At 43.8% G+C, this 26,829-nt stretch overlaps 1 protein-coding gene across 2 annotated transcripts in view; it reads right to left on the reverse strand.

Annotated features, from left to right (window-relative positions):
* Positions 1 to 1,495: 1,495 nt before the first annotated feature.
* The window catches only part of LOC126298863 (src kinase-associated phosphoprotein 2-A-like), a 192,910-nt gene continuing 167,576 nt past the window's right edge, over positions 1,496 to 26,829 (reverse strand). Inside the window, exons 3-4 of one of the 2 annotated variants that reach the window (XM_049990374.1) lie at positions 13,212 to 13,579; positions 1,496 to 2,836 (exon numbers count right to left, since the gene is read on the reverse strand). In XM_049990374.1, the coding sequence (XP_049846331.1) occupies positions 2,156 to 2,836; positions 13,212 to 13,579 (1,049 nt within the window). In that variant the 3' untranslated portion in view covers positions 1,496 to 2,155. The remainder of the gene's footprint in view (positions 2,837 to 13,211; positions 13,580 to 26,829) is intronic. The other variant, XM_049990375.1, reaches the window with a different exon arrangement.

The following is a 26,829-nucleotide window of genomic DNA, read 5'->3' on the forward strand; positions in this document are numbered from 1 at the left end:
GTTATTTTTCGGATGTGGCGACAGCTTAGAGAGATCGAAACTGTATCCCGAAGACCAGGGTGGGGCCGACCGCGTGGAACATCAGAAAGAGAACCGTTATTTGGCTGCAAGGGCAAGACGGCACCGCCTTAGTACTCCACGGCAACTGGCATCTGACCGCGTAGCATCAGCCACTGGACGGGTTGCAGCGCAGCAAACGGTGTACAGAGGCTTCGGCAGGGTGGCCTTTATTGTCAGAGACGTGCTGTATGTATACCTCTGACGCGACTCCACAGAAGGGAACGTCTAGAGTGGAGCTGTCAACAGGTCACCTGGCCGGTCAAACAGTGGGTCACTGTTGTTTTCACAGATGAGCCCCGATTTAGTCTGGACAGTGATTGCCGGCCGGTGTGGCCGTGCGGTTCTAGGCGCTTCAGTCTGGAACCGAGCGACCGCTCCGGTCGCAGGTTCGAATCCTGCCTCGGGCATGGGTGTGTGTGCTGTCCTTAGGTTAGTTAAGTTTAAGTAGTTCTAAGTTCTAGGGGACTGATGACCTCAGATGTTAAGTCCCATAGTGCTCAGAGCCATTTGAACCATTTTTTGGACAGCGATTCTCGACGGATTCGCGTCTGGAGGGAACGTGGAACACGATTTCGGAACCCAGCCGTTGCGGAAAGAGACTGATACCGAGAGGATGATTCCTAACGTTGTGGGCAGGGACTGTGTTGACCACTCTTCACGAAATTGTACGGTTAAGTCGGCAAGGTTTAGCTGCTGTCACGTTATCGTGAAGAGATCTTGGGACCTCATGTGCGGTTGTTGCCAGGTGCTGTGGGCCCAGACTTCGTATTGCTGGGCGATAATGCTCGACCTTTTCGACGTTTTCTTGGAAACTGAAGATATTGCACTCATGCCACGGCCTGATCGCTCTCCCGAATCGAATCCCTTACAGTACATCGGATGCACTAGGGACACAGGTTGCACCACGTCAGGATCCACCAACCACTCTCCAAGACTTGCGAGCAGTGCTGCAGGAAGAATGGGCGTTATTGTCTCAACATGAGACTGATGAGTTTATTCACAGTATGCCCCGTCGTTTGTCAGGCCTGTATTGCTGCCAGAGATGGTAACGCCCCATATTGAGCGCATTAACAGTTGTCGGAATGTCTGTGTAAATCCGTTAAGTTGGAAAAAGCGAAGAGGATTTTTGTCTGCCGTTATGCATGTTGCAGTTATTTACGTTCTGAATTCCTTATATTATTTCTGCTTTTTTATTACCTAATTATATTGTTTTGTGGCAAAATGAACGCACGCAACCTTGCAAAATTTCGGTTTATTGTTTTAATTTTGGACATCAGTGCAAATTCATCTACAGACATAGAAATGCTATAAATGTGACTCAGGAATTTTTTACACAGCAGTGACTGGTGTTATTTCGCTTGTAAATTAATAACTTAATAGTTAGTGTTTTCTACAATTCCAGACTTTTGCAGATGACTTTTGTGTGTCAGAAGTAGTAAGTAATTACGAGGACTGTAAAGACACCATTACACACTTTTATGATACAAAAATATTTAATAGTTTCTCAGTTATGTAACCTGTATTGTACATTTCTTTATCCTTAATCTAGGGCAACACAAAAACTATGTAAATAAAATAAATTACTACAAACGAACTATGGACAATACTTACAAAAATAAAAATGAACTGAAAAATCCAAATTATTCCTCTGTTTAAATATATTGTGTACTATATAATGATGTTTCCGTAGACAGAGTATTTTTCCAGTTCTTCTACAGATACATTTGTAGAAATCACAAACAGAAACACAGTTTTTCAGTTTGAAAAAAAATACTTACAGTAAAATACATAAAAAAGATTTAAAACGGTTCACATTAATACTACTTCACATAAATAAAGGCTTACTGTCTCAATATTAAATATTTAAGTCCTGTTTTCTTCGTAAGCGAAGAATGGGACATTATAATTATTCTAAAATTTTCAGACAAGCATGAGGCTTAGAAAATATAATAATGGAGATATCTAGTCCATTTGAATGAGCATTTTGGAGCGTGTAAAAAATATGAGAATAAGATAAATTTTTGGCACCATTTTTAAGGGTAAGTATTATTGAAATGTTGTGTGTTCATACACAGGTAGTTTGCCTGAGGCCTCGTTAAGTATAGGCGGAATGAGATCTTGGAGGTAACTGTGGGGCAAATTGACTAGTGGTCTGGTTGTCTATGTGTTCCACAGGTTCGTACAGCTCTCCGCCTGTATCACCCTCTGATGGTAGCTTCACCGGGTGAAAAATTTGCTGTTTCATTAACGGAAGTTTCCTATTACTGAAAGATTTTTCCATTTTTTGTATCAGTTGTTGAATTTGGCTACCACTGTTTGTCTCCTTAGTAGGAGAAGCTTTCGAACTTTCCACTTTACTTGTCTCTTTTGTAGGAGAAGGTCTCACACTTCCCACTCTTTCAAAGTTACCAATATCATCATAAATCTCTTCTTCATAAGGACCACTGTCTCTAAAGCCTTGGCCCACAAGATTGTAATATGTCGATTCCTCCGAACGGAAAGAGACATCGTCATAAACTGAATTTTGTTCAGGGGATCGACATGTTGGTAAAGGCACTGGTTTCCTCGATGGGACTGTAACACTGTCACTACCAGAGATGTCTGAAATAACGTGATAGATTTCTTCTTGCTCGTGGTTATTTGCGGGCTTTGCATTTACATCATCATACAGCTCCTGGTCAGCGCTGAGTGGAGAAACTGAAGACTGCTCCTGCTCCCCAGCCAGGCATATCGCAGTTACCCACTGTTCCATTTCCTTGGCACTTGGAGCAATGAACTGTAAACAGTGCGAAAATAAACGCATAAATAAATAAAAAATTAATTATTGCATATTTCTTGAAAGCGAAATGAACTAAAAACATTAAAACTCTTTAAACACTGATACATAGAAAAGCACTCACTAAAACCTCACAAAACGTTTTTTTTTTCATACTTTCATTAGTAATACCAACTGTTAAGCCTGTGATACATGGAGGATATTTTTAACAACTATTCAAGGCGTACCGCCATGAATATGTGAAGATACTATCGTCTAAGCAGTTATATGCACATCAGCAATAAAATAGATCTACAATTCTGAGGGACACTGTTTTTCAAGTTCACAATTTATAACGCGTAAGAGAAAGATTAAAATAGTACACATGAAAACTTACATAATAATTGATTCAGAACAATGTAATGAAAACCGGGATACGTTGCATGTACAAATTGGAAAGTTAAATCTGCAAGGCTAGAGAGGGATATATAATGCAATCGTTCAAAATGCGAAGGCAGTGTCTTCACCATTGTGCCACCTCAGTCGGTGCAATATAATTTCCCATTTCAATCTCATTGCAAGTTATTTTATATATTAGTTCATTGCATTCATTTCTTACAATGATACATAGGTTCAAATAGCTGACACAAAACCACAAAGCCTGTATTAACGATCTCCTATGTCGTATACCACAATAACTGCTCGAAATACGGATTACCAAAACATGAAATACACTAATATAACATTACCTATCAACTCTTCTATCACTCTTTAATGAAATATAACTGACTTTGAATTATATATACACCTTCTCTTGTTTCTAATTTTAGTGCCATTATTAAATCAATGTTTTTCGATTCCAAAAAAAAAAAAATGGTTCAAATGGCTCTGAGCACTATGGGACTTAACAGCTGTGGTCATCAGTCCCGTAGAACTTAGAACTACTTAAACCTAACTAACCTAAGGACATCACACACATCCATGCCCGAGGCAGGATTCGAACCTGCGACCGTAGCAGTCGCACGGTTCCGGACTGCGCGCCTATAACTCGATTTCTTTCCTTATAATATTTCCATTCACTGGAAAAGAAAAATATAATACTGAAAATGTAACTTCTGCTTAATCTCTGCTGTGATTAACAAAAACTATTAAATCATTATTTTTATGCGTAAAATCCTTTACTATCAACAGCTCCATGCATTGCTTAGGCAGTTAACAGATAAAGTGCTGTGTTGCCACCACTAATTATTTGAAGTAAAATTTATTTCAATGATTCTTAAAACTACAGATTTTTATATACATGGTATTCAAAAGTGTTTTCCAATTTCTTACAGGATACAGAACTGGTCAAAACTAGAAACAAAATCCTAAAATTACATGTCCATGAATAAATATTTCTTGAGATATGGGGAATTCTGTCCTATGTTTACAATCTACCTGTTGACACTACTGATGATGTTCAATGTGGTAACTATTCATTCTTGTACGTCTTTCAGCCACCTTCTCAAAGCTTGAGCTTACATAGAAATCTGGCGTGGCATGAGATCAGCGACGCATTTATTCAAACTTACTCGAAAACAACTAGCTGCTCTAAGATGTTTTGGTCACAACTATGGGAAACATGTTCTTGCAACATGTACATATTATATATAGGTGTGGAATATGAAAGTGCCTTTAGATTTCGTCACAAGTAGAAATCCAAGGGCTTATGATCATGTGAACGGCGAGGCTATGCTGCTGGTCTTCCTCGGCCGACCTACTGCTCAGTAAAAATTTGCGTTGCGTGTTGTCGTATCTAATATGAGGAATAGAAAATGGGGTGATGCCCCACCACGAATAAATAGCATCCGTTTTCTTTCTCCAATAGTGTGGATAACTCGTCAAGCAGAAATTGGTAATGAACAGCAAATGCAATTTTGTCTAGTAAAGTGTATTGTCCAATCAGCTGATCACCCACACTTCCTGTGCATATATTAATACTAAAGTGAGCCTAAAGCCTTACTGGCATGATCTCTCGAGAATTTACATCTGACAATTCGTGTTCATTGTGGTAATTTAGTATCTCATTCTGGGTGATGATGATGATGATGATGATGATGATGATGATGATGATGATGATGTTAGGTTTGGGGGGACGCTCATCTGCGCCCGAAAAAAATCGCAATTTTTACACAGTCTAATTTTTTACACAGTCCAATCTAGCCACAGTCACAAATGATGATGATGAAAACACAAACAACCAGTCCCCAGGCAGAGAAAATCGCCAACCCGGCCGGGAAGCGAATCTGGGATCCTGTGATCCAGAGGCAGCAACGCTAGCCACTAGACCACAAGCTGCGGACATCCCATTCTGGGTAAAACCCACTTCATCCGTAAATAAAATGCAAATTGTAACCATGGCCTGAAGACTTCCACAGCACACAGGCCGTAAGGTAAAGCTAGCAGAGTTGACGCGGGTAGGAGGGAAGACGCATTTCGCATTTCTGTTTTCATACTTGCCGGTGTGTGGAAGCACCAGTCTGTTAGTAGCAACTTAGAAGCTGTAGAAGAAAGGTGTGCTGCAAATCCTGTAGAAATTGTGAGTATATTCCAAAGTTTTAGGAGGGAATTTTCTCATTGCCTGGGTGGGGCAAATGAAATTTCACTAAGTGCAGTATTGTTAAATAATTGGAGTGCAAAGGAATTAACGAAAAAAGAACGATATAAGGGGTAGATATATTAATGGTAACGGAATGTGGAATGTTTAATATTTGTGAGACATCTTTACACCGGAAAGGCAAGATGCGTCTTCTTCACTAGCGCTTAGGACAGTTGACGCATGAAGGCAGTAGGAGACAAGACGCGAACGTAAATAGGGTATCAATTTATTGTGCTATAGTTTAGAGCTTACAGGGTAGTGTAGTTTGTCTAAATCACCTGTTTTGTGCTTGCTGGTAAAATACATCATACCAAATACGTATAATCGGATAACGAATCGAGCTTCTTGGAGTGAAGATGATTTGAGAAACGCGGTCAACGTTGTAGTGAATAAAACTTTCATTGCGGGCAGTTCAGTATACATGAGATAACTAAGTACTAGAATTTAAAAAATTAAAAATAGAAAAATAATTATTTCAGTATAGGAAGTCCCAGATTTCCATCACAACTACAACCTGATGCCGAGGAAAGAGTGGTAAATCGTATTCTTGAGCTCCAGACTACAGGAGTTGCTCCATCAATGATGTTAGGGAGATAGCCTACAATATGCCAAACCTATTACGTTTAAAAACCACATTTAATGGAGATGAGAAAATGACGAGAATAGTTCCTTTTTAAGAAGAAACCCTGAGCCCTGTATACGGAAAGTGGAGGTTGTTTCTGCCAAGAGCAGAACGCATGAGCAGGAAAGAAGTATCTGATTACATTGGATATGACCAAAAGTGTTGACGGTAAACAATCTTGACAAACCTGGGTTGATACGGAACGCTGATGAAACTGGACTTTAGATGAACAATGTTTCTGGACAAGTGATTGCTGTTAAGAGTAGAAAAGATGTTTAACTTGCAACACTGTGAGATAAAGCAGAGGGAGTTACTTTTTTAGCTTGTTGTAATGCGGAAGGCTATTTTTCACCCCCGTACTGCATGAAGAAGGCGTGTGTACAGCAAACCAGAATTTCAGAGTAAGGCACCTCCGGGGATAGTTATCAAAATGTGGCCTCAGTCAGCCTACATTAAGGTAGACTTGTGCGTGGATTGGTTACTAAACCGTTTCTTATCGCCTTTGAGAGCCATGCTTCGCATATGAAAAGCGCCAATTTGCTAGAAGTAGCGAGAGATGATCACATCAGGGTAGTCTGCCTGCCGAGTCATACAACACATTATCTTCAGCCACTGAGTGGTCCATGTTGCTTTCAAACTATTAAAGACATATTGGAAAGACGCTTGGTAGAAGTTCATGAGGGTGAACAAAGGCATCAATAGTATTTCCAGATATCATTTTGGGGAATTATTGAATTCAGTATGGTTTTGATTTGCTAATGTTCAGAATGGCATAATAGCGTTTCAGCATTTGGAGCGGTATCGATGGTCATAATATGGACGCAATTCCAGATACCGCTTATTTTTCATCCTGTGACCAAAACCATTCTGATCATTCTTCTCCAATCGGACCCTACTCATCTCGTGTTTCTGTTTCATCTTTAGTTAAACAGGTTCAAGTACTTCAGTGCCTTCCCCTAATGTGGATTCCTCATCTCATGTTCCTGATCGCATTTTTCCTTAGGGAGGTGCAAGCACATTAAGTTCTGGTAATGAGTCATTAGTAAATCAATCCGTATTTGCATTATCTGTATTTAACAACAGCCAGAATGCGCAATTAACACCATCCAAGGCTCTAAGAACTACCAGACTTAAAGCTATTTGGTTCATAAAGGAAAGAAAGTGTTGTTAACATAACTGATCCACCTTAAATTTCCAAACAGAAAACTAAAGAAGAGAACAAGGAAAAAATAGCAAAAGGCCTGCCAAATGTTCCACATAAAACACAGAGAAGTGAATCTAGGTTGTCAATGCAACGTGAAGGAGTTCCCAAGAAGGTACAGAGAGGATTGGAATTAGAGTCATCAGTTAATAATAACGACCAGGAAATGGTTCTTCACTGCGGTGATCAGTCAGAGGAATTCAATCAAGGCGAATGTGTGGAATGTCTGGAACTTCAACCTGAAACTCTATCTGTAGCTGATTGGCTACAATGTGTTGTGTGCAAACGTTGTTTGCGTGATGATTGTTTAATTTACAACAAAATATTTGCACTTTGTGCTAGAAATGAAAAAGCAGCAAAAGTTACAGCTATACAAAAATTAGTTAAATTCTTTCTTTCACGTAATTTCTTTTTTTCTTTAGGCACCTATCTATGAACAATTTCATTCAGTTTCTATGTTTGTATCAGTTACCACACGCGTTTATAATAATTATCTTATCTACCCTAGGAGGAGAGATGACAAAATACAGTCTTTTTAGACACTGTTTAAAATTCCAATTTCATTTATGTGTTTTTAAAAGCGAACTTTTTGTCAAAGACAGGAAATGTGCGCCAAACATTTGGCAAGCATTTATTTTTTTTACACTGGCACCTTTACAGGATTTAGGCAATATTTTCTAAATAAGCCTCATCTCTCGCTTTACCCTAAGCGATACGGATAAAGTAATTGCTCGTGCAGAATTGACAACGCAAGAGCACGATTTATGCCTTGTGATTCATGTGAAAAGGTGTCCAACGTAATCATAGCATCACGACGGGAGTTAACAGACTTGAATGCGGAATGGTAGTTGGAACTAGACGCGTGGGACATTCCATTTAGAAAGTAGTTAGGGAAGTCAATATTCCGAGATCCACTGTGTCAGGAGTGTGCCGATAATACCACATTTCAGGCATTATCTCTCATCATGGACAATGCAGTGGTGGACGGCCTTCACTTAACGACCGAGAGCAGCGGCTTTTGCGTAAAGTTTCCAGTGCTAACGAACAACCAATACTGCGTCAAATAACGGCAGAGATCAATATGGGAAGTACAACGAGCATATCCGTTAAGCAGCAGACGAGCGAAGCGAGTGCCTTTGCTAACAGTACGATATCACCTGCAGCGCCTCTCCTGGGCTCGTGACCATATCAGTTGGACCCTCGATAACTGGAAAACAGTAGCCTGGTCACGTGAGTTCTGATATCAGTTGGTAACAGGTGATGGTAGGGTTCGAGTGTGGCGCAGACCTCAAGAATCCATGGACCCAAATTGTCAACAGATAGATGTTGTCAAGCTGGTGGAAGCTCCACAATGGCGTGGGTTGTGTTTACACGGAGTGGACTGGGACCTCTGGTCCAACTGAGCTGATAATTGACTGCAAATAGCTATGTTCGACTACGTGGAGACCATTAGCAATCATTCATTGACTTCATGTTCCCAAACATCGATGGAATTTTCATGGTAACAATGCGCCATGCCACCAGGCCACAATTGTTCGCAATTGGTTTTGCAGAACATTCTGGACAATTCGAGCGGATGATTTGGCCACCCAGATCACCCCACATGAATTCCATCGAACATTTATGGGACATAATGGAGAGGTCAGTTTGTTAGTAAATTCCTGCACCGGCAACACTTTCGTAATTATGGACGGCTAGAGAGGCAGCACGGCTCATTATTTCTTCAGGGGGCTTCCAAAGACATGTTGAGTCCTTGCCATGTCCAGCTGCTGCACTACGCCGGGAAAAAAGACGTCTGGCTCGATATTAGGAGGTATCCCATGACTTTTCTGGCCTCAGTGCATTATGGGAATGTTACCGCCCACAAGTCATTGCCCCACCGATGGTGCTTTTTGACAGTGCCCGTTATCATACTGACAATCATCTGTTGCTCTACTATACGCAGTACACAATATTGTAAAATGTGTTCATTCCATCCGCATTTACGACTTATTAAGTTCAACGTCAAGACCAGAGCCCAAATACGAAAACAACCTCCATGCCACATCGTAACATCACGCCCTCAGTACACTGTTAGCACTACGTGTGATGAAGAGTTAATATTCTCCAAGCATTCAGCAAATCCAGGCCCTTCCATGGGATTGCCTGAGGGTATAGCGTGATTCATCACTCCAAATAAGTCGATTCCAATCATTCACAGTCCAGTGGCGTCGCTCTTTACACCCCATCAAGCGTTGCTTATCACTGACTTCAGAAATTTGTAGTTTAGAGGGACCTGCTAGAACACTTACCCCTTTATTTTTAACTCCCTACGCACAATCATTGTGCTAGGTGGATTACTTGCGGAACTTTGAACTCATGAGTGAGTCCTTCCGCTAATTTCATGCAATTTTTACAATTACCATATGCCGCATTGCTTGACGGTTCTGTCTGACAGTACGTGATGCCTGACAAGTCTTACTGTAGCTGTAGTTGTGTAAGTAGGCTGTTTAGGTTTTTTTATTGGTAACGCCGCCGCCACGTAGCGCTCTGTATGAAAATCACTGGCTGTACCGTGTGCAGTCAGTGGCTGGTTGGCATTGTTGTAATACTCGCCATTGTAGTGTTGGGCAGCGGCAGCTGGATGTGAACAGAGCGTAGCGTTGGGCAGTTGGAGGTGAGCCGCCAGCAGTGGTGGACGTGGGGAGAGAGATGGCGGAGTTTTGAAATTTGTAAGAATTGGTGTCATGAAGTGATATATATATAATGACTACTAAGGTAAATACATTTTTTGTTCTCTATTAAAATCTTTCATTTGCTAACTATACCTATCAGTAGTTAATGCCTTCCGTAGTTTGAATCTTTTATTTAGCTGGCAGTAGTGGCGCTCGCTGTATTGCAGTAGCTTGAGTAACGAAGATTTTTGTGAGGTAAGTGATTTGTGAAACGTATAGGTTAATGTTAGTCAGGGCCATTCTTTCGTAGGGATTTTTGGAAGTCAGATTGCGTTGCGCAAAAAACTATTGTGTGTCAGTTTAAGCACAGTCTTGTATAAATTGTTCTAAGGGGACGTTTCAGTTGTTCAAGTGGTTCAAATGACTCTGTCCACTATGGGACTTAACATCTGATGTCATTATGGAACAAGAGTTCCATGGACCACGGCCATACAACCCGCAAGACCTCTCAGCAACCAATTAGGGTACGCCAGAGGTTATAGATTACAGGGGTGAGCGACGGCTGCAGAGATGTGTACGGGCAAACAGAAGTCCAACTGTTCAACAACTGACTGCCCAGATGAACCAAGGGGCTACCAACAGTGTCCCCTCAGCGGCGGTAAAGTGAACGTTGCTGCGTATAGGCCTCCTCAGTAGTCGTCTAAGTCACACACCCATACTGACTGCTGTTAATCAGCTACGAAGGCTGGAATTTGGACAGCAATACAGAAACTGGGCGTCCACTGAGTAGCGACAGGTGCTCTTCTCAGATGAATCACGTTTTATGCTCTATCAGAAAGACGGCCGTTGGCGTGTATAGTGTGAAATGCCTGGAAGCAAACACCCTACAGTAATCGTCGGGAGGCTTCAGGCCGGAGAAGGGATCGTTAAGGTCTGTTTTCCTGGCATTCTTTGGGTGATCTCGTCACTCCCGAAGGCTCAGTGAATCAATACAAACAGGCCTCTATCCTTGGGAACCATACCCACCCCTACATGTTATGTGTTTTTTCTCGCACAATGGAATCCACCAGCAAGATAATGCAGCGTGTCACACAATGGCAATGTCCGTGTGTGGTTCGGAAAGCATCTGGATGAGTTTCTTGTACTTCCCTGGCTACCGAACTTCCCTGATTAAAATCCAGTTAGGAATCTGTAAGACCACGTCGATCGAACTGTCCACACTGTGGATCATCAGCCGCAAAACTTGGGTTTGGCGGGGCTCAACATCCCTGTCGATACCTTCCAGATGCTCATTGGCTCTCTTTCTGTACGGTTCGCAGCGGTCCCCTATGCAAAAGGTGGTTCTTCAGGTTTTTGACAAGTGGTCACATTAATGTTTCTGGACACTGTATGTTCAGTCACGATGTTCTCCTGTAGCTACACACTGATGAGCCAAAACATTCTGAGCACTTGCTTAATAGCTTGTTTGCCCCTCTTTGGAGCGAAATACACCACTAATTTTGTGTATGAGGGATCCGACAGTTTGTTGGTAGGTTTGTGGAGGTACGTGCCATTAGATGTCTACGCACAGGTGGTAATTCGAGTAAAGTACGGGCCGCTGGTTTGCGTACGCGATGATGGCGCCCGATAGCGACCCCGACGGGTTCCATAGGATTTACATCAGGCGAGCTTGGTCGCCGAGATATCAACGTGAGTTCACTATAATGCTCCACAAACTACTGTAGCACGGTTCTGGTTCCAAGACACGGACAATCATACTGCTGAAAGATGACATCGCCGTCGGGGAAGACATCAAGCATCAAGGGACGAAGGTGGTTCGCAGCTGTCAGCGTGTCTCGATTACTACCACACATCGAAAGCAAGCGCAGTAAAATGTCTCCCACAGCAGAATACTGCTATCACTAGCCTGCGTCCGTGGCCTGCTGCACGTTTCGAGCCGCCATTCACTTCAATGACGTCGTTTTGTGGAGGCAGCCATCGACCTAGTGTACCAAAAATGCACCCAAAGAGCCGGCACGTTTCCACTGATCGATGATCGAATGCCAATGGTCAAGTGATCACTGCTATCTTAACTGACAATGTCGTTGGGTTAAAGTGTGAACAGGTAGTAGTGGTCTGCTGAGGAGTTCCACGTTCACGTACGAGGAGCAGTGTTCTCCAAAACACTTGTGCGTGCAACAGCATTGTGCTCTTTTGACAGATATGCCACGGATCTCCATCTATCCTACTTTACAGAGCAGACAAGCCTCCAAACCCCACGTTCTGTGAGGAGTCGTGGGCGTCCAATCATTTAATTCCTAGTGGTAGTTACACTGTCCTACCTCTTTCTGTAGATGCTCGTGGCAGTAGCACGTGAACGTTCGACCAGCTTCGCCGTTTTCTAGATACTCGTTCACAGGTTCTGCACTTTGTCAAAGTCGCTTATGTCAATGGATTTCCCCATTTGCAGCCCATATCTGCGTTACGGTGATCCGTGTCAGTGTCTGTTCTGCTCATATACCGGGTGATCAAAAAGTCAGTATAAATTTGAAAATTTAATAAACCACGGAATAATGTGGATAGAGAGGTAAAAGTTGACACACATGCTTGGAATGACAGGGGTTTTTATTAGAACCGAAAAAAAATGCTAGACGCTTGAAAGATGTCTTGCGCGCGTCGTTTGGTGATGATCGTGTGCTCAGCCGCCACTTTCGTCATGCTTGGCCTCCCAGGTCCCCAGACCTCAGTCCGTGCGATTATTGGCTTTGGGGTTACCTGAAGTCGCAAGTGTATCGTGATCGACCGACATCTCTAGGGATGCTGAAAGACAGCATCCGACGCCAATGCCTCACCATAGCTCCGGACATGCTTTACAGTGCTGTTCACAACATTATTCCTCGACTACAGCTATTGTTGAGGAATGATGGTGGACATATTGAGCATTTGCTGTAAAGAACATCATCTTTGCTTTGTCTTACTTCGTTATGCTAATTATTGCTATTCTGATCAGATTAAGCGCCATCTGTCGGACATTTTTCGAACTTTTGCATTTTTTTGGTTCTAATAAAACCCCATGTCATTCCAAGCATGGGTGTCAATTTGTACCTCTCTATCTACATTATTCCGTGATTTATTCAGTTTTCAAATTTATACTGACTTTTTGATCACCCGGTACTTCGTTACAGCGTTACGTGCCCGCAAATCCACCACGTGTCATCTAACGTCGCGACGGGCAGTGGTCATAATGATTTGGTTTGCCAGTATGGATGTAGTTGAAAGGGTGTACAGCTGACGAGTTTCACCTGGTAAGTCTTCTTGCCAGGACAGACGATCTCGAAGTGGGTGTCTCGCTTCCTGGAGGCGCGCACGAGGCTGGAGCAGGCGGGGCGCGCGCGGTAGCCGCGCAGGCAGAGCGCGAGGCCGGGCTTGGCGCTGGCGGCGGCGCGGCCCGGGTACAGCAGCAGGCGGCCGCCGGCCAGCGAGGCCCAGCAGCGCTGCGCGTGGCCCAGCAGGAAGCGGCGCTCCCAGCGCACCAGCGGCCCGCTCACGCGCCCGCAGTCGCCGCCGCCGCCGCCGTCCACCTCGCTGGGGAACTCCTCGTAGCACGCCGTGTCCTCGAGCGCGCCCGTCGCATCGGAGTCCACGTACTCCTCCACCGCCATCCCGCCACCTGCCGGACCCAGCAATAACACACATTACGAAAGTGTTCCGTGCAGCGCTTTGTACCGCGCCTCATTTACATTAATGATCTAGGTGATAATCTGAGCAGCCCCCTTAGATCGTTTGCAGATGACGATATAATTTACCGTCTAGTAATACGCCGGTTCTTCGGAGACAAGAAACGCGCTACTTGGGAATCATCATCGATGAAAGGTGGAACTTCGCAAGGCACATTGAAACCGTAACCGAGAAAGGTCTACAACTACTAAATAACCTGATTTCCATCGGACATGAGAGATTTCACCTTCCGCCTCATCTAATTAATCTATATCATAATAGTATACTGACGTCAATAGTGGGTTACGGCTAGGAAGTCTGGGCTCACAGGTTCACGAGGGTGGTGCCCGCCGTGACGGTGAGAAGAGTACAAAGGAACATGTTACTAAGGTCCGTGGGAGCATACAGAACATCTCCGGGAGGAGCCTTGTTAATCATAATGGGGCTCTGTCCCCTGGATATAAAGATAAGGGAACAGGCCGCATGGTACTGGGCTAAGAAAGATAATATCACCAAAGTAGAGGAAATTATGGGGGCACCAGTTAGGGAAAAAGGGGAGATATGGGGAAGGGGTGAAGATCTATGGCAGGAGATATGGGAGTCAGATGAAACTGGTAGAAGAACCTTTCAGCTCCTACCAGATGTTAAGGAAAGAATGAAAATGAAGTACTTCGAGCCAACTCGCGGATTGTTCCACTTTCTCACTGGTTATGGCCCCTATCCGACTTATCTATGTCGGTTTGGGAAAAGGGCGACGCCCGCGTGCGACTGTGGCGCATCGGAGGGTACTCCTGACCATGTGGTTTACGAGTGCCCCCTTTTCGATGATGTAGCCGACACACTAAGACGACAGCTACCAAGTACAAACACTTATGACCTTCTAAGACAAGAGGAGACCTTTCAGAGACTAAACACGCTAGCCAACGAGGTATCACAAAAAGTATTAATAACTTTTGTGAGAGGCCTTCGTGACTAGATAAATAGAAATCACCGATTGTGACTACTGCCCCAATCGTGTACCGCCTGTTCGTGGATAGGTCGACTCCACAGTTGGAATCCGCCACGTGCAGGACCAGGGGGACTGGGGTGATCCTGAACTGAGACAACGCACCGATTATGACGTAGAAGAGGAAGTAGATTTTAGTCCATTAGAATAGGATAGTAAGTTAGGAACCTGCAGCGATAAATAACTTCTTGCCTGCCCTGTGCCAGGGGCATGCTCATAGGGATTAGCTCTATGAGCGAGGCATCCAAGTAGGTTTATATTATTAACACTGGCACAACTGTATCGCTGCAGGCAGTTAACACTAACCTTTTGTAGAAACTAGAAATTATGCTAACACTAGTAAAATTAGAAGTAGTCTGCCTAGTAATAAACATAGTACTGTCTGTAGTCAAGTAGAATGTAGAAGCTGCTATTATAAAACTAGAAACATAGGACCCACTAATCATTAAGTTGGTGGGTCATTTTGTACAATTATTATTATTATGAAATAAAGAATTTTAAAAAAAATCATCAGATGATCAATTTCAATTACAAAATGATCTAGAGAGAAATTCTGTATGGTGCGAAAAGTGGCAATTGGCGCTAAACAAAGAAAAGTGCGACGTCATCCACATGGTTACTAAAAGAAATCCAAAAATTTTGGGTATACAATAAACCGCACAAATCTAAGGGCTGTCAATTCGACTAAATACTTAGGAATTACAATTACGAGCAACTTAAATTCGAAAGACCACATAGATAATATTGTGGGGAAGGCGAAACAAAGACTGCGCTTTGTTGGCAGAACACTTACAAGGGAAAGTCCTCATCGCACCCCGCTCAGATTTAGTTATAAGTTGGCACAGCGGATAGGCCTTGAAAAACTGAACACAGATCACTCGAGAAAACAGAAAGAAGTTGTGCCGAGATATGAAAAAAATAAGCAAAATATACACTGAGTAGTCCATGCGCAAGATAAGCAACATCAAGGAAGCTGTGAGCTCAGGAGCGCCATGGTGCGGTGGTTAGCGTGAACATCTGCGGAACGAGAGGTCCTGGATTCAAATCTTCCCTCGAGTGAAAAGTTCCATTTTTTTTTATTTTCAGACAATTATTATGCGAAGCTACACAGAGAAGTATTGTTTACGTGATCGTGTGTCAATTATCAAAGTTCAGGCACTCACACATAATCAACTTCGCTCTCCGAAATTCCAGGACATGTTCAGATTTGCTTGGACATATGCAGGATTTGAGGGTCTACACACGGAAAAATTTGAAAACGTTAAAAACATATGTTTTGACAGAGCACAGGAAAAACAGTGCGACTGTGAAACTATTGCATTCATTTGTTGCAAATGGTTCAAATGGCTCTGAGCACTATGGGACTCAACTGCTGTGGTCATTAGTCCCCTAGAACTTAGAACTACTTAAACCTAACTAACCTAAGGACATCACACACATCCATGCCCGAGGCAGGATTCGAACCTGCGACCGTAGCAGTCGCACAGTTCCGGACTGCGCGCCTAGAACCGCGAGACCACCACGGCCGGCCATTTGTTGCAGTTTATGTGACAAACTCGTATGTTTTCATCACTTTTTTGGGAGTGGTTATCACATCCACAAGAAAACTTAAATCGGGCAAGGTAGAATTTTCTATTTTTTTCTTTTTCATTTTATTCGATATACTTCGTTGCGTTTGGTCTGGGCGGACGTCACAAGACATCCGTTCAAGTTGATGTTTGATGCCTTGACTCCGTTTTTTTATTACAGAGAGCACACAGCCCTCTGACCGAATCCGCTGAGCTACCGTGCCGGCAAAGGTAAAAGAATCTTTTTACCCATTCGCCAAGTGTACAAGTTAGGTGGGTCGACAACATACCGGCACGGTAGCTCAGCGAGTTCGGTCAGAGGGTTAGCTGCCCTCTGTATACGACGTCCGCCCCGAGCAGATACAACGAACACAAGGGAACTAAATGAGATTTAAAAAAAACCATATTCCTGTCATGTGAAGCGCATGCCGTCACCAGTGTCGTATAGAATATATCAGACGTGTTTTCCTTTGGAGAGCCACGTCCTTTCGTCTACTAATCGCACGGTTTTGCGGTACGGTCGCAAAACACAAACACTAAACTTATTACAGTGCACAGAGATGTCAATGAACGAACGGACAGATCATAACTTTGCAAAAATAAGGAAAGTAAACTTTTCACTCGAGGGAAGATTTGATCCCAGGACCTCTCGTACCGCAGCTGCTCACGCTACCCACGGGACCACGACCCTCTTGAGCTCAGAGCTTCCTTTACGTTGCCTATCTTGCGCATGGACTACTCAGTTTTTATATTTTGCTTTTTTTTTTCGTAGTTCGACACAACTTCTTCCAGTTTTCTCGAGTGATCTGTGTTCAGCTTTTCAAGGCCTGTCCACTGTGCCAACTTATAATTAAATCTGAGGGGGGTGCGATGGGGAGGTTTCCTTGTTGGAAGATGCGAGAAACTCACTAAAGAGACAGCGTACATTACATTTGTCCGTCCTCTGCTGGAATATTGCTGCACGGTGTGGGATCCTTACACAGGTAGGATTGACGGAGGACATCGAAAAAGTGCAAAGAAGGGCAGCTCGTATCGTGTTATCGCGTAATAGGAGTGAGTGTGTCGCTGATATTATACGCGAGTTGGGGTGGTAGGCCGGCAGCAATGGCCGAGCGGTTCTAGGCGCTTCAGTCTGGAACCGCGCGACCGCTACGGTCGCAGCTTCGAATCTTGCCTCCGGCATGGATGTGTGTGATATCCTTAGGTTACTTAGTTGTAAGTAGTTCTATGTTCTAGGGAACTGATGACCTCAGATGTTAAGTCCCATAGTGCTCAGAGCCATTTGAACCAATTTGGGGTGGCAGTCACTGAAACAAAGGCGGTTTTCTTTGCGGCGAGATCTATTTACGAAATTTCAATCACCAACTTTCTCTTCCGAATGCAAAAATATTTTGTTGAGACACACCTACGTAGGGAGAAATGATTACCATAATAAAATAAGCGAAATCAGAGCTCGAACGGAAAGATTCCATTCGAGAGTGGAATGGTAGAGAAGTAGTATGAAAATGGTTCCATGAACCCTCTGCCAGGCACTTAAGGGTGAATTGGAGAGTAACGATGTACATGTAAATGGGCGGTAGCGAGCAGATACGTGATTCGGAGTTCTAGTATGACATACGTGCACTACGATGCAGTAGTGCTTCCTAATAGATACGGCTATGCCGAAACGTGTCTGTATCTTACAGACATAAACCATACATAATCAAATCAGTCCACAGGGTGAGCATTAATCAAACAGAATCATCACTGGAAATTGATGAAAGAAGATCCTATGAACATACGCCCCGAAATGGACTGTGTGCGTGCAACGACAATAGATAGTCGTGGAATACAGTTACAGAGCTGCATCCTATCCACGTCACAACAGATATTCAGAATGGCCTCCGTAGGATGGAATGCACACGTCCACACGGTACATCATGGAGTGCCGCTCTCGTTCGCACGTTCTGACCTCTCTCCGAATAGCATTACAGGCGTTGTGACCACGCTGTTGAAGGGTCTGCGCATCAGGAACTGGTTCAGCATACACAATACTTCAGGTGCCCCAAGAGGTAAAAAATCTAGAGGGTTTAAGTCCGGTTATTACCAGGCCACGCTGCAGGACCTCCATGTCCTATCTAACGACCAGGGAAGACGACGTTGAGGTGTCGGCGAAATGTGATGAGGAAATGGCTTGGAGCTCAGTCATGCAGAAACCACATAAACTGTCGTACTCCCAAAGGCACATTCACAAGCAGCGCAGACAGAATATTCCACAGAAAGTTCAGGTGGAATAATAACTGATCCAGGTACGTGGTCTGCAATAATCCTTGCCAACACATTGATGCTGAACAGATGCTGATAAGACGCCTCAATCATTCACAGAGGATTGTCTGTAGCCCAAAGATGACGATCATGCAGATTGATGAGGTCAGTTCTAATAAAGGTTGCTTCGTCGGCAAACAGGACTGATGACAGAAATCCCATAATTGCGATGGTCTGGTGCAAAAACTATCTAAAAAATCCTTCCCGCAGAAGGAAATCTGCTGCTGATAATCCTTGCACTCGTTGCAGGTGATAGGTATAGTAGAGGTTGTTATGGAGGATACGCATGATCGTGCTTTGGCTTACAATATGTTGACGTGCCATGTGCATGAAACTTGTGCTAGCGTTCGTCTCAACATCCTGTAGAACGCAGTGCTCCAAATACACTCCTGGAAATTGAAATAAGAACACCGTGAATTCATTGTCCCAGGAAGGGGAAACTTTATTGGCACATTCCTGGGGTCAGATACATCACATGATCACACTGACAGAACCACAGGCACATAGACACAGGCAACAGAGCATGCACAATGTCGGCACTAGTACAGTGTATATCCACCTTTCGCAGCAATGCAGGCTGCTATTCTTCCATGGAGACGATCGTAGAGATGCTGGATGTAGTCCTGTGGAATGGCTTGCCATGCCATTTCCACCTGGCGCCTCAGTTGGACCAGCGTTCCTGCTGGACGTGCAGACCGCGTGAGACGACGCTTCATCCAGTCCCAAACATGCTCAATGGGGGACAGATCCGGAGATCTTGCTGGCAGGGTAGTTGACTTACACCTTCTAGAGCACGTTGGGTGGCACGGGATACATGCGGACGTGCATTGTCCTGTTGGAACAGCAAGTTCCCTTGCCGGTCTAGGAATGGTAGAACGATGGGTTCGATGACGGTTTGGATGTATCGTGCACTATTCAGTGTCCCCTCGACGATCACCAGAGGTGTACGGCCAGTGTAGGAGATCGCTCCCCACACCATGATGCCGGGTGTTGGCCCTGTGTGCCTCGGTCGTATGCAGTCCTGATTGTGGCGCTCACCTGCACGGCGCCAAACACGCATACGACCATCATTGGCACCAAGGCAGAAGCGACTCTCATCGCTGAAGACGACACGTCTCCATTCGTCCCTCCATTCACGCCTGTCGCGACACCACTGGAGGCGGGCTGCACGATGTTGGGGCGTGAGCGGAAGACGGCCTAACTGTGTGCGGGACCGTAGCCCAGCTTCATGGAGACGGTTGCGAATGGTCCTCGCCAATACCCCAGGAGCAACAGTGTCCCTAATTTGCTGGGAAGTGGCGGTGCGGTCCCCTACGGCACTGCCTAGGATCCTAAGGTCTTGGCGTGCATCCGTGCGTCGCTGCGGTCCGGTCCCAGGTCGACGGGCACGTGCACCTTCCGCCGACCACTGGCGACAACATCGATGTACTGTGGAGACCTCACGCCCCACGTGTTGAGCAATTCGGCGGTACGTCCACCCGGCATCCCGCATGCCCACTATACGCCCTCGCTCAAAGTCCGTCAACTGCACATACGGTTCACGTCCACGCTGTCGCGGCATGCTACCAGTGTTAAAGACTGCGATGGAGCTCCGTATGCCACGGCAAACTGGCTGACACTGACGGCGGCGGTGCACAAATGCTGCGCAGCCATTCGACGGCCAACACCGCGGTTCCTGGTGTGTCCGCTGTGCCGTGCGTGTGATCATTGCTTGTACAGCCCTCTCGCAGTGTCCGGAGCAAGTATGGTGGGTCTGACACACCGGTGCCAATGTGTTCTTTTTTCCATTTCCAGGAGTGTATTTACGCATTTCCAGGCCCTCAACCTAGAGCAGAAAGAAATATTCCATGACTTCACTCACGACGATCATGTCTGGTGTTAGATTTTAAATGCATCATCTGAAAAGAAGACGAGGTAGCTAACTACATCTATTGCTATCAATTTCACACTGTTACTACAGGAACTATACCTAGCTGATAGCCGTAATCGCGTGACTGCTACGGTCGCAGGTTCGAATCCTGCCTCGGGCATGGATGTGTGTGATGTCCTTAGGTTAGTTAGGTTTACGTAGTTCTAAGTTCTAGGGGACTGATGACCTCAGATGTTAAGTCCCATAGTGCTCAGAGCCATCTGAACCATTTTGAACCTAGCGGATACCTTACACATACTACCTTGAAACCTTGCTGCTTATACTCTTGTAATAGGACGCTCTGAAAATAGGACAGATTTAAGGTATAGTAAAATATCGTACCACATATTAACGCCTGTCAGTACAAACACATTATCTATTTTGACCACGTAGCCGACCAAATTTGAATGAGACGCACACTACAAAAGATACATAGAGGTAGCGAGTTGTGGAACTTAAACTGCAGAATGACGCAAGAAATTAACTTGATACAAGAAATCAGTACCACGTGGCAAAAAGTAGTGTCAGTCATGCCAATATAACAGTCACGCATATTTTGGTGGTCGCAATACACCAGGAAAACCTAACGAAGTACATCAAAGCTCACTCGAAGTATCAAGATTACTAGGAAAGGCGGCCCAGACAGTTTTATTTCACAGTTCTACGATAGGAGTGCAGTAGCACAACACATTTATTAGGAATTGTTCACGCAGTGAGATGTCTCAATGCAGAAGTCATCAGTACCACATGCAAATCATCAGCAGTATATCGAATTCGCACCCGTTACATCACAGATCCCGTGTCTACAATCTCCTCTGTTCGCTATATAATTCAGGTACTCCGTCGGGAAAACCTATTACTAATTGACTAAATACGAAACTTGTGGAGGACCCTTTATACTAGCCATTCAGAGATACAGACCTATATCACCGAATATTACTTGGATATTTATACTAACACGAGTACCAACCTGCCAAACTTCGGCATACGTCTTCGAAGCTGTGCACGCATCGAATCCGTAACGCTGTCTCAAAATCAAGAGCTGCGGTTGCTTCCATCAAGAACAAACTTCTACATGAAACGAACCCACTGTTGACGGCTTCCGGGCTGAATTCTGTACACGATATTGCCTCATGTTAGGGGATTAAACTAATGACAATGTACGACGAATTTTTTTCAGAGTGACCCGCTGCAGTGAGCTTCCAAGAGAATCACTGTTTTAATTCCTCAAAACAATAAACTTTACATACGGTATCATTACATTATTGAACTGTGAAAAAACTAATTTTGCCATATATTTTATGTTTCATAATGGTCCCTTTAGTAACAGATGTTCTGGTTCAGTACGGAGACCTTATCAAAATGACATGGGCATGTCGTCAGTTGTGTTTCACCGTAGTTGTGTCATCAGTATCACGCGTTGTGTTCAGGGAACAATTACTATTATCAAAATAGATGAAACGCTTACGAAACCGCTTTACAAGCGACCACAAGCGAACACTAGCGAATGCACATTCGCGAGAAAATGTGCGAAGATTCGCTAGTGAGTACCATGCATACTTTCACCTGCCAATTGGTAGTTACATTGGTGCAAGCGGAAGAGAACAAGAGATAGCCGAGCAGTCGACATGTTTATTTCAGTGTATGCGAAGCTAAAATGCCATATTTGGTGATTTTTCCTATTTATAATAGCGTATTACAAAAATACGCAGTTTTAGTGACATGTGGCTTTAAAAATATATCTAATATGCGTCATTTTTAGTACGGTTTGTTCCGCAAAAGTGTAGGGAAATATACTTAAACGTGAAGTTCGTGGAGGTAATGCGCTTAACACTGCATTACAGTTCCGGTTTTCCTTAGCACTGGCCTAAACTAAGTCAAATTCACAGGTCGACACTTTTTGCTAGCTTCTCATTAGAAATGAAGAGGAAATTAAACCCTAGATTACTAAACCCTCTTAAAATATATGATTGCACTTGGTACCAGTTCGCGGTTCCCGCCATTCTGGTAGTGCCAGTATAGGGTGTAACACAGGAAATTTTGTACGTGTTTTGTATAACACACAACAATGAAGACCTTATAATTGTAATTAGCTAGAGCATAAATTATAAATTATGACGTGTTTTGAATAAAAGATGGTCAAGAAAAATTTTACGATGGTTTAGCAAAAAGGTAACATTTCGTCCCCCTTCATTGTTCTTGGGTTAAAAGAAGAACACTAATTACCAACAACCAACATAACCTGAAGAAAGACTAGCACTAACACACTGGTTATTAGCAACCGATGACAATTACGTTAGTGATTGTTTCACATTTCAGTAACTGCTGTATACACTATGTGATCAAAAGTATCCGGACGCCCCAAAATACACGTTTTTGATATTAGGTGCATTGTGCTGCCACATACTGCCAGGTACTCCGTATCAGCGACTGCAGTAGTCATTAGACATGGTGAGAGAGCAGAATGGGGCGCTCCGCGGAACTTGCGGACTTCGAACGTGGTCAGGTGATTGGGTGTCACACGTCTCATACGTCTGTACGCGAGATTTTCACACTCCTAAACATCCCTAGGTCCACTGTTTCCTATGCGATAGTGAAAAAAAAATTGGAAACGTGAAGGGACACGTACAGCACAAAAGCGTACAGGTCGGCCTCGTCTGTTGACTGACAGAGACCGCCGACAGTTGGAGAGGGTCGTAATATGTAATAAGGCAGACGACGTCTATCCAGACAACCACACAGGAATTCCAGACTGCATCACGATCCACTGCATGTACTATGACAGGAGGCGGGACGTGAGAAAACTTGGAATTTACGGTCTAGCAGCTGCTCATAAGCCACTCATCACACCGGTAAATGCCACACGACGCCTCGCTGGATTTAAGGAGCGTAAACATTGGACAATTAAACAGTGGAGAAACGTTATGTGGAGTGACGAATCACGGTACACAATGTGGCGATGCGATGGCAGGTTGTGGGTATGGCGAATGCCCGATGGAGGTCATCTGGCAGAGTTTTTAGTGCCAACAGTAAAATTACGGGGTAGTGTTCTTAACGGAGGGCGCTTGCACCCCTTGTTGGTTTTCGTGACAGTATCACAGCACAGGCACTGATCTTTTAAGCACCTTCTTGCTTCCCACTGTTGAAGAGCAATTCGGGGTGGCGACTGCATCTTTCAACATAATCGAGCACCTGTTCATAATGCGAGGCCTGTGACGGAGTGGTTACAAGACAATAACATCCCTGTAATGGTCTGTCCTGCACAGAGTCCTGACCTAAATCCTGTAGAACACCTTTGGGATGTTTTGGAACGCCGACTTCGTACCAGGCTCACCGACCGACATCGATACTTCTCCTCAGGGCAGCACTCCTTGAAGAAGGGGCTGACATTCCCTAAGAACCCTTCCAGCAACTGATTGGACGCACGCCTGCAAGAGTGGAAGTTGCCATCAAGGCAAAGGGTGGGCCAATACTATATTGAATTCCAGCATTACCGATGGAGGGCGCCACGAACTTGTAAGTAATTTTCAGCCAGTTGTCCGGATATTTTTGATCACATAGTGTATCAGGTGCCAACGGGCTTGCCACAGTGGTAATACCATTTCCCGTCATATCACAGAAGTCTAACACATTTCGCTAACACTTGCATGGGTGACCAGCCAGGTCCGCCGAGCGCTGTTGGCAAGCGGGGTTCAATCAGCGCTTGTGAGCAAATTGAGAGGCTACTTGATTGAGAAGTAGCGACCCTGGTCACGAAAACTGACAATGGCCTGCAGAACGCTGTGGTGATATATGTGAAGCACTTAAAGGAATTTATTAAAGTACATATAAGGAAGATAGTATCAATAAAATATGATTAATGAAGTGTGAAATATACACATGACCTGTCACATGGGGTACTTTATAAAATCTGCTATGTAATTTGTTAGGAGGGCACATAACGTGACCCCGGGTAAACCATTCTTACTAGGGTCGTCCACAGAGTAAGTTCCGTTTCTATTTCTATCCGCGGCAGCGCTACGATCGCAGTTCCAAGCATGGGCGGCAGTTACCCTTACTCAAGGAGAAGACATGTACGCCATTTTCAGATCGCTGCTGCCGACATGTGGTTTGTAGTGTTTCTTTGTAATGTCAGCCGTAATTGAAAATGCTTCCGTATGTGAAATTATATCTATGGTTCGTTTTCTAAATGCAAAGAAAGTTAACCAAAGGAAATTCATCGGCAAATGTGCGAGGTTTACGGATAAAATGCTATGAGTGATTCAGTGATTAGAAGATGGGTCAGACTGTTCAATGACGGACGTGATCAAGTGCACGATGAAGATCGAAGTGGACACCCGTCTGTGGTTACTGGTGAACTGGTTCACACAACTGAAAAGAAGATTAAGCACAATCGTAAGCTTACACTTAGTGACCTTGCTATGGAAGTTCCGCAAATTTCACAATCACTAATTCATGAAATCGTTACTGAAAACCTGAAATTTCGAAAACTTTGCTCATGTTGGGTACCCAAAATTGTTACTGAACAACGCAAAAAACAACGGATCGCAGTGCGCAACAGTTTTTGACACCCTACAATCAAGAAGGGGATGATTTTCTTTCTCGGATAGTAACGGGGGATGAAACTTGGGTATCGTACGACACCCCTGAAACAAAACGGTGTAAGTGGGCTGTTTAGGTTTTTATGTTGGTAACGACAAGTAGTGCTCCGTATTAATATCACTGACTGCTCTGTGTGCAGTCTGCGACTGGTTGGACTCATTGTTGAAATATTCACTATTGTAGTGTTGGGCAGTTGGAGGTGAGCCGCCAGCAGTGGTGGATGTGGAGAGAGAGATGCCCGAGTTTTGAGAGGTTGCTATAAGAAGCAGACGATCTCGACGTGTGTCCGCCAGAAAAAGGAAATTTGTAAAGATGGATGTCATGAATTGATAGATACATATATGATGACTTTTGAACACTATTAAGGTAAATACATTGCTTTTTCTCTATCAAAATCTTTCATTTGCTAACTGTGCCTATCAATAGTTAGTGCCTCTAGTAGTTAGAATCTTTTATTTAGGTGGCAGTATTGGCGCTCTCTGTATTGCAGTAGTTCGAGTAACGAAGATTTTTGTGAGGTAAGTGATTCATGAAAGGTATATGTTATTGATAGTCAGAGCCATTCTTTTGTAGGGGTTTTTGAATGACAGATTGCGTTGCGCTAAAAATAGTGTGTGTCAGTTTAGTGATGATCAGAATAAGTAAACAAAAAATTGTTTGAGTGCGTTGAGTTTTGCTCAGCTGTTTGAAGATCAAATAACATAGAAGTTTACTAGTAAAGTCATTCATAATTTTTCTAAGGGGACGCTTCAACGGCCATCAATGGAATGGAAGCACACTTCATCCACAACGAAGGTTAAGCCTAAGCAAATGTTGACATCTCGAAAAGTCATGTGCAAAGTTTTTTGGGACAGAAAAGGCATTTCGTTGATTGATTTCTTACCACGAGGCCAAACAATCAATGCACATGGTTACTGTGGGACCATTAAGAAATTGCGCCGCGCAATTCAGAACAACCGCCGAGGATTACTGTCAAAAGGTGTTGATTTCTTTCACAATAATGCCCGACCTCACAAGGCGAATGTGACCAAACAACTCTTATGGGAATTTTACTGGGACGTGTTTGATCATCCTCCGTACAGCTCGCTTCTAGTGACTTTAATCTCTTCTACACCTAACATCTGTCCCTGGTGGTCAACACTTCAACTATGATGACGAGCTGAAAGAACATGTTACCACTTGGTTGTCTTCTACGAAGAAGGCATACAAAAACTTGTGCCACGCTATGACAAGTGCCTACAAAATTTCTGAAGCTATGTATAATAGTAGTTTAACAGTTGTAGATTTTTGTACAATAAATATTTTTTCTGTATCTGTACACGTTTGTTTTATATAACCAAACAGAACTTACTTTGTGGACGTACCTCGTATTTACCATCAAAAATCGCTAACAGTGATGCAACAGCCATGTAGTTACAGATGGCACGAACATAAGCAAGGGGACCGTTTCTTAGGTTTTTAATTTTAATCAGCATAATAGATATGTGTTCGCACTTGTTTACTTTCATGGCAATTTATTGTGCTTTCCATTTTTAATAAAAGGAATTACGAAGCTTGTGATTATTCACTCCGTTCCCACCTGATACAACGATATAGTGGATTTATTATATTTCTGACGTCTTCAGTTGGACTTTTGTGTGTTTCGGCAATTTTCTACCAATCGTATTTCTTCTCTTTCGGCATCTGAACTACCTCTTCGATCACAGATGCACGTATAATACCTGCATTCTTATATCGAGAACGTCACTTTCTCTCCAGCCCACTCATCGATCAGGCAACGCATGTCAGCAATCACAAAAACAGGCAAGATATTA

The sequence above is a fragment of the Schistocerca gregaria genome, chromosome X (genome assembly GCF_023897955.1).
Source record: "Schistocerca gregaria isolate iqSchGreg1 chromosome X, iqSchGreg1.2, whole genome shotgun sequence".
NCBI lineage: Eukaryota > Metazoa > Arthropoda > Insecta > Orthoptera > Acrididae > Schistocerca > Schistocerca gregaria.